The sequence below is a fragment of the Medicago sativa genome, chromosome 3, assembly GCF_051527215.1.
Source record: "Medicago sativa cultivar Bolivia chromosome 3, Bolivia_mono, whole genome shotgun sequence".
Taxonomy (NCBI): domain Eukaryota; kingdom Viridiplantae; phylum Streptophyta; class Magnoliopsida; order Fabales; family Fabaceae; genus Medicago; species Medicago sativa.
The window spans coordinates 73,481,667-73,494,540 of NC_140751.1; the positions used below are offsets into that span (position 1 = coordinate 73,481,667).

At 33.4% G+C, this 12,874-nt stretch overlaps 2 protein-coding genes across 2 annotated transcripts; one reads left to right on the top strand and one right to left on the bottom strand.

The window, feature by feature from the left end:
- The first annotated feature begins 1,946 nt into the window (after positions 1-1,946).
- Positions 1,947-8,833, top strand: LOC146940025 (UDP-galactose transporter 1-like). Its single transcript, XM_085753604.1, has 5 exons — positions 1,947-2,164; positions 4,057-4,306; positions 4,391-4,598; positions 7,767-7,998; positions 8,275-8,833. The coding sequence occupies exons 1-5, from the start codon at positions 2,051-2,053 to the stop codon at positions 8,491-8,493; spliced, it is 1,023 nt and encodes a 340-aa protein (XP_085609730.1). The 5' UTR covers positions 1,947-2,050; the 3' UTR covers positions 8,494-8,833.
- A 246-nt stretch (positions 8,834-9,079) lies between these two features.
- Positions 9,080-11,034, bottom strand: LOC146940026 (Adenine nucleotide alpha hydrolases-like superfamily protein). The gene is made up of 3 exons (XM_085753605.1): positions 10,294-11,034; positions 9,801-9,922; positions 9,080-9,420 (listed from the first exon to the last, which is right to left on the bottom strand). Exons 1-3 carry the CDS (start codon positions 10,681-10,683, stop codon positions 9,258-9,260), a joined length of 675 nt encoding a protein of 224 aa, XP_085609731.1. The 5' UTR covers positions 10,684-11,034; the 3' UTR covers positions 9,080-9,257.
- Between the last annotated feature and the right edge of the window lie 1,840 nt (positions 11,035-12,874).

Genomic DNA, 12,874 nt, shown 5'->3' on the forward strand with positions numbered 1-12,874 from the left:
TTGGAGAGTACCATCAGTAAGCAAGTTTGTGGTTGAAACATCCGTATCGCACATTAAAGTACTTGTTAATGAGAATTATTTTTTTTGAGCAATTGTTAATGAGAATTATTAATATTAATAGAAAGAGAAATTAATACTAGAATTGAAACAAGAAAGAGTATTCAATTTGAGTTTAAAGGAAAAGGTTAACAAATGTTTATGGGGCATTCTTCAAGACTTTTAAATGATAAATTTTTATGATAATTATTGTATTTAATGAATTGGAAATTGAAAAATTAGCTTTTTTAGTGTATAATTTTTTAAATTAGAATGCTTAAAGAGTGCTTTGAGGGCACCCGTTAACAAGACTCTAAGTTTTTCTTAAAAAAAAAAAACAAGACTCTAAGTTTAAATATGTTTTTTATCTCTATAAATATTCTAGAAAAAGAGTATCATAAAAGTTTTTAGGGCCGATAAAATGAAAAAGTTGAAATATTTTTAGGGTAAAAAAAATCTATTCAACCCTTAAATTTAATTTGGTAAATGATGATATAATAAATATTAATACTTTTTTGTCAAAATAATAAATACTTCATTGGTATAGAAATATTAATATTTATTGATATTGGAAAACAATTTGTAATATGAATTATTATTGAATATCATTTCGAGTGGATGTCTATTAGTGAGTAAATACTATGGGTGTGTTTGTTTCAAGTTTACCAAATTTATTCTTAGGAATAATATTCCTTGGAACATAACGATGGGAATATTATTCCAAGGTATTTAGAAAAAAGATGTTTGTTTAACATTATGATATTCCTGGGAACCATAAAAATAGGAATTATAATAGGAAATTACTCGTGAATTTATTCCCATCTCCATGGGAACTTTATTCCCACCCTTTTCTTTGGGAAATTTTTTTTATTCCCAGGAACGTTTTATACCTGGGAATAAAATTTAATAAACTTGTAACAAACATAGGCATGTGTATTCCTATCGTTTTATTCCCAGGAATCTACGAAGATAACTTGAAACAAACGCATCCTATTTTTTTTGTTCACAGTTTACTTGTGTCCTTCTCTTACATCTTAAAAGATTGCACAAAGAATTGTTTTACATTGTTTATAAAGATCTCTAATATAGTTTTTGAACAACTTTTATTCTCTATAAATTATAGAAGCATTGAGTATTTATGTATCCTTAAATGATTGCATAAAATTGTTTTCTTTTATTAGATCTGAGTTGATTTAATTTCTCCAACTGAAGTTGATAAGTATATTTGTAGACAAAAATGCACAAGTTTTCAATTTTTAATGAATGGATTCAAATTTTTTTCCTCCAAAACCATGGAGCTAAAGTAGTACAAGTTAACAAACACATAAATCACTTAAATCACTTATTAGTAGTTTTGTATACGTTATCAAACTCAAAAATGAGTCATAGTATCTCTATTTTCTTCTTCAATTGAATTAAAGTAGTCCTTACTTTTTTATTTATCATTTTTTTCTTTGTCATTTTAATAAGCATCATTCATTTTCTAGCCCATTCATTACGTTATAATGACTTTTCTGAGTCTTTCACACTTGTCCCACCTAATAAATATACTATTATTTAGTCATTCCCTTTTTATTATGTTATGTGCCCTAATAATCCGCATAAGTTAACATTCCCTTTCTACCATCTCAATCTCAAATTCAAATTGATAAGCAACCATAGCATAGCATAAAGACATTTAGGAGAAAGGGTAACGTTTTAGGAGCAAACTGACCTAAACCTTGTAACTCAAATCCTTTATGGACCCACAATAACACAAACCCCCTAACACAATAAAAGAAATAAAATAATTAAATAAAAAAAATAAAAGCAGGCCATAATTTTCCAAAGTGTGAGAGAAAGTGACAAATAGAAACGTTTGAAAAACCAAAATCCACAATAAAAAGGGTTAGAAAGAAAGAAAGAAAGAGAAAAGTGTGAAGAAAGAGTAGAAGAGAATGCAAATTGCATGAGAAGAAGAAGAAAAACCCTTTTATAAACTACTCTTTCTTCATTCCTTCGTATTTCTTCTTCAATGGAAGAAAACTCTGTTGTTTTCCAATGGAGCGTAATCAGATCTCTCTTGTGTATTCTTCAATGGTGGACTTTCAATGTCACCGTTATCATCGTTAACAAGTGGATCTTCCAGGTTTCTTCTTATTCCATTCTTTTTTACTAAATTTACTTTTATAAATGTTATGCACACTTAATTTTATGAAATTCTGTGATTTTCAATATTAGTTTTCTAATTTATCGATTCTTTAAGCATTCTTAGGCATTTTTTCGTTTATGTTATTAACTTAGATGTTATGAGTTAGTTCGAAGATTCATCGCTTTTTGTTTTTGAGCGATGTTGAATTTATGTTTGTATCTGATGTACTCTAGCAATTTGAATTTGAATGAACTAATGATGTCGATTGTTTTAGGAAAAAAATACATCATGCCACTTTGAGTCACTAGTTGGGTAGAGGGGGAGGGACTTTTGTATTTGTTAATTGCTATTTTTGGTGTTACCTTTAAATTCATTGAATTTTAGTTTTTCTACTATGTATGTTTGGTTATGCGGTGACAAAAAAATGATTTCAGGTGAATTGGTTATGTAAAATTGATTCTTATTAAAAGTTTTTTTTTTTTTTGGTACAATGATTCTTATTAAAAGTTAGTTGAAGATAAAGTGATTTGTCTTTGGATGTATTCGTGTAAAAGTGAGTTGAATTATAAATTTGTGTGTAAAAATCAATTTTAGAATCAAAAGCTATAAATCCTAGCTTTCAAGTAGAATCAATTGGAGGCAAAATTAATTATACTTAAAAGCAACCAAACAAGTTTGAATCAATTCTACACGTCTAGAATCAATCTCGTCCCTTCGAAGTGGAACCAACATGCACAAAATCTTTTGTTTTTGGCTCCATTTATTCTATTTTTTTAAGCAGTTAGTAATTATATAAAAAAACAATAGTAATGTTGTTTTTTCTCCCAAAATCATAACCAAGCCTCCTAGCTTGCTCAATGAACTGGAGCTGTTATGGTTCCAAAGTTGTGTTCTGTTACTGATCTGCATACTCTTATGTTACTTGTCGTAGATTTCCATGAAGTCTTGAGTTGTTTAGTTATTCAGTACATGTGAAAGTGAAACCCAGTATCGATTTTCTCGGATTTGAAAACTCGGATGTTCGGGTTTAAATCAATCTAGGCGAGTTCTATATTTGATCTGAAAATCCAGATGATTGATTTTAAATCAATCTTGGGTTGCATCATATGAATCAGAACTATGAAACCAAAATATGCTAAGAAAAAAACTTTATGTAACTGTCAGTGTTGTCAAATATCGTCCATGGCGGATTACGGTGGCAGATTTTTGCCTACCGCCATGGCCAATTTATGAAAGACGGTGTCGCCATATGGCGGATTTTTGGTTTTCCACCATGGTCCACTATTCGCCATTGATAACACTGGTAACTGTTCTAGACTGCGGTAAATCACAAGTGTGAATTTGATTGTAAAATGAATTAAAAATGGTCTTGATAGGTGGTATGTATTATTAATTTCTGAACAAGTGTGGCATCAACCTTTCAGTGCTTCTCGAAATGTATCATTTTTCTTATGGAGATTGGCTTTCTCCCAATGTATCTTAAAAAGGTCTTTGTTTTGATGGTCAAAAAAGGTCTGGTGGTTTCTTAGGCTGTACCCTTGGTTCCCAGAAATCAGATCTACATCTGGAAGGGGGTTGTTATTATTTTATTTTATTTTTGGAGAAAAGAAGGGAATTATATTTAAAGGATTCTTTAATGATGGTATTGCAGTCTATAAACAAAAAATTATGAGGACCTAGATGATTATAACCACAAGACTGTTTAGATCTTCTATGTTTTTGTTCATTTTATAGCGAAGAAAAGGTTTATCAACCTTTATAACTTCCACAATCCACATTGGTATTTAAAATTCCTCAAGTCACCTTAATCTCCCAATCATCATTGATCATAGTAAAGACTTCTATGGATTACAGCAAGTATTTTATTTTGTTTTGTTTTCTATTTGCAGAAATTGGATTTCAAGTTTCCCCTATCAGTATCATGTGTCCACTTTATCTGCTCAGCCATTGGAGCATATATAGTAATTAAGGTGCTGAAGCTTAAACCACTGATAACTGTTGACCCTGAAGATCGCTGGAAAAGAATCTTTCCGATGTCATTTGTGTTCTGCATTAACATAGTGCTGGGGAATGTGAGTTTACGATACATTCCAGTTTCTTTTATGCAGACAATAAAGTCATTCACACCTGCAACCACCGGTAAGGTTCAATAATCGATTTCTGCCACCGGCTTTATATTCAAACTTTAGAATATTTTCATCTGATCTTGGTGAACTTGCACAGTTGTTTTGCAATGGCTAGTGTGGAGGAAATATTTTGACTGGCGTATTTGGGCTTCTCTTATACCCATTGTTGGGGGGATTCTTCTCACATCTGTAACTGAGATGAGCTTTAATATGTTTGGATTTTGTGCGGCCTTACTTGGCTGTTTGGCTACATCTACAAAGACTATCCTTGCAGAATCTCTTTTGCATGGATACAAATTTGACAGGTATCATCTTTATGCTAGCAATTTCTATTGTTTGTAACTTCATATTTTGATTTTATTTTTTTCTTTTCTCTAACTTGTCTGGAATTCTGGATTCTCCCCTGTACAGACTATCCACATACCTGTTATTTTTGTGTCAGTATTCAGTAATAAAACTAATACCAACTCCTTATAATGGACAACAGGCTTTTAACTCCTGCTTTGATGTTGTTAGTCCATTTTATATCAACTTCCCTCCAATGTAGACTAGGAAGTATTCTATATTGGAGCTAATCACATCTATGGGTGCTGCTAATTTTGATTGCAGCAAGCCAGCTAATGTTATCGCAAATCAGTACCTTGCAGGCATAACAATCAAATGTATTTTAAGATATGATTCAAAATTTACTGAACTTTACCTCTCACAAAAGTGGCTTGCGAATGGGTAGTTTTGTTACGAATATATTTAATATAGAAGGCCCAATAGAACCCGTGGTTTTAATGAAAATGCAGAAAATGATCCAGTAACGGGTGTGGTCCAATTATTGGGTCAACAATAAAAAGGCCCACGGTATGGAAGGCTGTCCTTGATTGTGTTAAGTAACTGAGGTGGCAGTTGGGTAGCATTGGAGGGAGATGATTCACTTGGGAAAGGGGTATTTATGACAGGTGTATACATGGAGAGAAAAAAGGTAGTTTTTTAGATCAGCTGGGAAGAAAATATTTTATGAGGAGCTTAGGCTCCGTTCTTTCCTTGTCATTGTGAAGGCTCTTTGAGCTTCGTTTTAATTCAATGAACATCTCTTTGAACTGGTGCCGTCTAGGGCAAGGCATTGATAATAATGCCTTACCGGTGTGCCATCAAATTGAAATTGCACCATACTCATTCTTTCATTTATGATTTCTTACTCCCTTTGCCCCTTCTTCACATGTCTAGATTTTTTGAGAACCTTTGCATCCTCACCATCCTTCCCTTCAATCGCTACCTCCCAACAAAGAACACCAATCTACTCAGTGAATGTTCTATCCTATCTATTCCCCTGCCTCGCAACATCTAATTGGTTACTCTCCATACCGTCAAAGTGGCATCCCACCATCTCAATATCATGTCGGACATATCCTGTTCAGAAATTTTTACTTTCTTGGCAGTGCCACCGTCCAGAGACTCGTCCCATCTATTCCTCTTTTTCTGCGCCTTTTATGGAGCAGCCTTGGTGGCGGCCTGGTCCTCCTTTGAATGGTCCTCAAGGTCTCCTTCAAAATTATTCAATGTGTTTGAGAGACGATGTGTAGAAAAGAGAATGCTCTGCTCGATAAAATATCCCTCCAATCCCCTATTTATTTATTGAAAATAAATTACTACAAGAGTTTGCATCCCTATAATCCCCAGAGCAAAGCTCCGTCCGAGGATGAATATTCCTCATCTTAGCCACAACCGAAAGATACAAAGAATACCAATGAATCCCCACTCGAGTCCTACTCCTATCTCTATTATCCCCCTCTTAACAAACTCGCCACATCAGCACTACCTTCTAACTTCCCCCACTCACATTTCTGCAGCATGCCGAAACTCCCAACCTAACTCTAAATTCAATTCAAGATTCACTCTCCATGGCTAAAAATTAGATGATTTTGAGTTCTGACTCCCACCCCAGTTTCTTGATGATGTTGGAGGACATTATCAGTAATAACACCACTGCCTTGAATCCTAAGAGGGATGAGGAATGCCGTTTCGACGTCATTTCAAGGGCACTGATTTCCCTACTTCATTCCCGCAGTAGAGCTTGTGGTAGAGTCTGACAAAACTGAGAGGAACAGGATAAAAACATGGTGGAGTTAACTCGTTGAATGTCCAAACTCTACCTTCAAACTCAATACAAGCAATCTTGTAACAACTGTTTCAGCAAAAGGATTCTCCTTCAAATTGGACTTGGGAGTAGGGAAGGAAGCCAGCTAATGAGCAACCTAATTGTCAATGGCATTGAGATTCTCTTTGTCCTAGTTTGTGAGGATGACTTGCATCCCATGATAAATTGGTATCAGGGGCTTGACCGGTAACTTCAAACAGATCTGTCATGGCGGTGGCGGCGTGTTTAATTAGTAATCTTCAGGGTTTCCAGGTTCAGCGGTGCTTCCAGTGCCAGTGAGGGTGCAATTGCACTAACCATTTCAAGGGTTGGGTGTTGAGGACAGAGTTCTTTATAGAAACAACTCCGTCTCTCATCACGCCTAAAGATATTGATGTAGAGAACTCATAAGATTGGGGACTGGGTTGTAATTAAAAAAAATTATCGTCTAAAATTATATTTGTTAATTTTATAATGGATATATCCAATAATATTATGGATATATCCAATAATATTTAATAATGGACCACTGGCGAGGCACCTAGGATGGTAACTCACCCTCTTAACCAGAGTTCTATTCTGGGTTTCTATCAGTCCTCTGCATAGTGAATGTAAATTTGTAATCATTGATGATCAATGTTTGTATTGCACTGTAATGTTATAATAGAGAAATGCTTTGTAGTGTAGACAAGACACAATTGCACATGATTCTTAGTTGTAATCATACTGATCAATAAAATAAGCAAATGTTTTTCTAATTAAAACCAGGCTGATTTCATCTTTGCATCTTTGTGTGAAATAATTCCTTTCTATCTTGATGTTGCCGATGGGTATAAACTATCAAACCCATTGAATGGACCAACTTGTTTAGAAAATGCAGGTGAACTTATTGCAAAATACTTGGTCTTTTTCATGTTTGCATTTGAAATTTGCACCACAATGAAATGCAATAATAGTGTTGCATCGAATCAAATGTACCGGTCTATCATATATTACCACCAATGGTAAAGTGCAACAGTGTTACATTTTGTATTTTTCTTTTTGGATGCTTGTGAGTTGTCCTCTTTTCTCCAAATCGACCCTATCCTATAGGTAGACCTACCTGTGTGTCAAATGATCTTTTAGTTCATTGATGCAAGATTTTCTTTTCCCGAATATTTCTTTCATCTTTTATTCTCGCATCCTAGACTTTTTTTCGATTACTTCTCTTCGCCTTTTATTCCTTGCATTTATCTTAGACATGCTTTATTTTTTGTACTCTATAAATGTGTTGGTTTATATGAATTGCTTTACCAAGATTTTTCTGCAGTACACAAACTAATATTTCTTTTCATGTTATCTTTAGCATAAACACGGTTTATTACATGGCACCTTATGCGACCATGATCTTGGTGCTCCCTGCCATGTTACTTGAAGGCAATGGAGTTCTTGAATGGCTTAATACTCATCCATATCCTTGGTCGGCTCTCATCATTATTTTTAGTTCTGGGGTGCTGGCTTTCTGTCTTAACTTCTCCATTTTTTATGTGATCCACTCCACTACTGCTGTAACATTTAACGTTGCTGGGAACCTTAAGGTGAGATATATAAGACAATGTTTCAAGCCAATAACTATATTTTTCAGTATTTTAACATTCAAATACTCCTGGTTAATTGGTTTCAATTCATGGTTTTGTCGTTCAAAATTTTTCAACGTTGCATTTTAGTCACAAAGTGCATTGTGGGTTGTGTAAATGGATTATTGAATGTTATTGTTGAGGTAGTATAGTGGGTTGGTGATGATAAAATGAAACTATGATATTTTATCAAGTTATTTTGCAATTTTGAAATTAACCATCATGTTTTTTGTACAGGTTGCAGTTGCTGTCCTTGTTTCTTGGCTGATATTTAGGAACCCAATCTCATATTTAAATGCTGTTGGATGTGCCATCACTCTTGTGGGTTGTACATTCTATGGTTATGTTAGACACTTGCTATCCCAACAACCACCAGTTCCAGGAACTCCTCGGACCCCTCGGAGTAAGATGGAGTCGCTTCCACTTGTAAATGATAAATTAGAAAATAAGTTCTAATTGGCTTAGTTACATATATGGGGTTTCTTCTGCCATTTGAAAGGCAGTTATAACTATAGGTATATGAAAGTGATTTGGTTAGAATACCCCCAAAAATTTGAATACAGGGTTCTGTCTTGTTTCTTTAACCCTCCTTTTTCAATTTTCTTGTCTAGCATAGAGTTTTATGGGTTGTAGCCCACGGGCGTTGATTGTTAAGTTATATTGTTTTTGTAATTGCAATGAGTTGGACTTAACATACCTAACAGTAATTTGTCTAGTAGTGTTTCTAATGCATGTGATACAATCGTACAAAGATAGTTTTGGCATTAAATCAATGCAGGATACTTATTTATTTTCATACGTGTGGTACAATTACCAGTACAATTACTAATGTGCTACAATGACTAATATAGTTATAGCATTAAATCGATGCAAGATACTTATTGTAATATTTGTAGAACAATTAGCAATCTGCTACAATGATTTTTTTTCTCTAGATCTTGCCCCAGAGAATAATCTTACCCATAACATGGGTAAAAATATTATTCACTAGCATTGGCAAGTTGGTGATTTTCAAACATGTAGTTGGTACCAATTACCATAGTGCCTTAAAATGACAAGACTTATTACATTAGTAAAAAGTACATATATAGTTAGAAACTTAGAATTAGTTACATAGTGAGATAGATTATACTAGATGAGAATACAAATATCAAGGTTAATTTATTTCCCCATTTTTCCCTCTTGAGATCTAAGACTAGTACTTGCAGATAAACTATAATCTAAGCCAAAAGCCAGAAGTTCTTCTGCCACCTGGTGCTGATAAGGTAGCCATTATTGCCTTGGCTTCTCTTCCTCACTCCTATTGTCAAGCACTCAGCATTGTTGATACAGTACTCCACAAACTCCTCTGTGCTGCTGCAGCTGCTGCTACTTCCACAGAGACTGTAAACAAACAGTAATGATTAATTACAAACACTGAATTTTAAAAAATTCAAAATACCCAAGTAACAAGAAAAACTTTGGAAGTATGACATCAAAAGGTTGCAAATTTTTTAAAACAAGACAATTGGGGTGATGGAAACTATCATTAATTAAAGAGATTAATTCAATTTACTATTGTCAATTAGAGGATTTGAACTCTGTTTACAAGTTCAAGCTCTGTACACTTAGCTGACATATCATGGACTGTTGCAAAATTAATATCAATTTACAATTTTCAACAGAGGATTTGAACCCTGTTTACAAGTTCAAGCTCTATGCCACTTAACTGACATATCATGGACTGTTGTAAATTGCTTGTGTTTGGATGATAAGACTCTTACCAGCTAAAGAAAGAAGATGGCTTCTTTTGGCCAAGTACCAGGATAGAGACCTCCAGTTTCTTTACCTGGCTCATCACTGTGGCCAGTTTAGGTCCTTGAATTACAAGTGCTTCCACTTCCACCTATGACAGGCCATAACAATATCAGTAACCTTTTTCTTTGTATTGAGGATAAGGGGGACATAAAAGCGAGAGATGTTGAAACTTAAAAGAAAAGCTGAAAATAAAACAAGGAACTAGTGCATGCAGCTCAAAGTTCAGACACTATACCATCTAAAGAATAGAAAAGTAGGAAAATAATTTATGGCAAAAGAAAAATTAGTTGAAAAGAGAAAAAGGGAGTGAGTATCATAATAATTCCTAATTACTCCAATTAACTATCAATTGAACAACATTGAAAATTCACATAATTTTCTGAGTAAAGATCTACAAAGCACTATGAAAATTGAGAAAAGAACAAAATCTAATTGAACTAAAAAACCAAACCAAGTTACCTCTGGCTTGCAATCTTTGCAAAGGGACCCATGATGATTAACAAGGTAAGTAGAAGAATAAGACTCAGAAGCACTTTGAGGAGAAACAATGTAAAGCAAAGTCAACAAATCACCCTTATTAACAACATGAGTTAGTGCCCAAATCATTGCATGCTTAGAATGTGAAGTACCATCAACCACAACCATAACTCTCTTTCTCACCATCATTCCACAACTCTCTTCATTTCCATACATGTTAATGTTAAACCCTTCCATTTGACTCAGATTTGTCTCACAAGTAACTCCTAAACTATTGTTGTTGTATGTGTTTTTTCCACTCCACCTATTTGATGTTGATTTCCAAGTCTCCTTTGAACTTAACTGCCTCAAAAATGAAGCTGAACTTGGCATTTTCTCACAACTCCTTGTGCCTTATTTATGCAACCACAAATGTAACTATTATTGCTAGTTGAATAGCTGAAAGAGGGAGTGTAGGGAGCTAGAGTGTAGCAGAGGTTCAGTTTGGCAGATTATTACTTACTATAGATGGGAAAACAGAACTTCTGAGAGAGAGAGAGAGAGAGAGATGACATGTGAGGGGGAAACGTAATAAGTAGGGGTTTTATTTTTTGTGCAGATTAAAGTGTCACGGGAATCTTTGGTCAATTATGTGCATGATGGAAAAGAAAAAAAAACCACTAGATCTTTGTGAAATCTCTTTCATCTATTAAAGATTCTTTTGTACAATTGTATGTATTCTACATGTTTTGTCATTGTAATTGTAATCTTTATTTGTTTTTGGATAGATTTTGGTCACCATAACCTGACTCATAATACAATAATTATAATCTGAAGATAATAATATTAACAATAAAAAAATTGGAGTATAGGAGTATTGATAAAGAACAAAAGTTACCCATAACATATGATGAGTTAATTACTTCATGTCACATGATGCACATGATGTAAAGGGGTCCATCAATAAAGACTAATGTCATTAGTTAGATCTGTATTTTATTGTTGTATTTATGGAGAGAGACTCTACACTTTGATAAGCAAATTCATACGCATTTGATATAAAATTCAACGTTTGCTTGCATATATTCTCCTGATTAATCATGATGATGCCTTTTTATATCGTTAAATGATGTAAGTTTGATGTATCACGATAACAATATGTTTGGATTTAATCAGTTTTTTTATAAAATAATTACTTGTTTTTAGTTTAAATACGAAAAATTAGTTATTGATGTCTGTTTCTAATTCTATGCTTAATATGTTACAATTATTTGGAGGTGGACATTAAGGCAAGGCAGTTCACTTTAACCAAATCATCAATCAATGTCCCAAATACAGCTAACGTAAGGGAAACATTGATGTATTTAGAATATGGATGGAGGTATAGTACTACTCCCTCCGGTCCTATATATAAGAAAATATTCTTTTTTTAGATACATTTAATAATTAATGTATCTAGTCTTCATTGTAAACAAGATACATTAATTATTCAATGTATCTAAAAAAAGAATCTTTTTTTTATAAATAGGACCGGAGGGAGTATTAAGTTGTACTGAAATTAATTAAATTATTAATTAATTGGTTAACAACAAAGTCGTTCCGTAATTGTAGCTCAGTTGATAGTTATCAAAGATATTATGTGCAAAGGTCGGGGTTCGAACCCCAGATTTCTCACTTCTCCATGCATAATGTGCGTGAATCTAGTCACTGGGTTACTGACAAAAAAAATAACAACAAAGTCTATTTAAAAAATCGTTAATGCGGGTATGCTAGCTTTATATTTTAGGAAATGTGTCATGCTAGCTTTAACTTCATCGTCCTAGTTTTTTGTTGAAGATGGGTATGATTTTTAAGTTTTCACCATTCTAGCAAGCTTCGTTGAGACAGTCTCACCTTCTAAAAATAAAATCAATTTATTGGCTTAGAGATCCGAGCAGATAGACATAAAAATTTCAATAAACATACGATAAAAAAAAAACATTTAAATTTTATCTTAAAGAAAATATAAATAAACATTTAAAAGTATAGTTACCGGAAAAAGTTCAATATTTCTTAGATTTTTCTGTCAGAGATAAAAAAAATTGTTACATGCCACCCCGTTAATTAAAAATCCTACTATAAATCGTCATCCTTTGATGGGTATAAAGTATAAACAATGAATCTTGTAAGTGTAGCTCAATCGTAGCTACCATGGATATTATGTCTAGGGGCCAGAGTTCGAATCCCCGATTCCTCACTTTCCATATATAATGTGTGTGCATCTAGCCGCTAAGCTACTTGACAAAAAAAAATATATATAAACAATGAATAAATATAGCAGCATATTGAAGGAAAGCATAGTAATATTTCACTGCACCAATTTTTTAAAATAATAAAAAAGAACGGTTTCTTTACTTCTCATTCACTCGTTTCAGAAGTCAGAAACAGGAGTAAAGAAAGAATCCGGACCTGCTACTTATTTATGCTATATTTGAATACAGTAATAATAGTACCTCCTCATTAAATTAAATATATAAATATTAGTTCACTTTTTTTTTTTTGAATGGCAAAATATATTATAAATAAAAAGGGATTAAATCCCAAA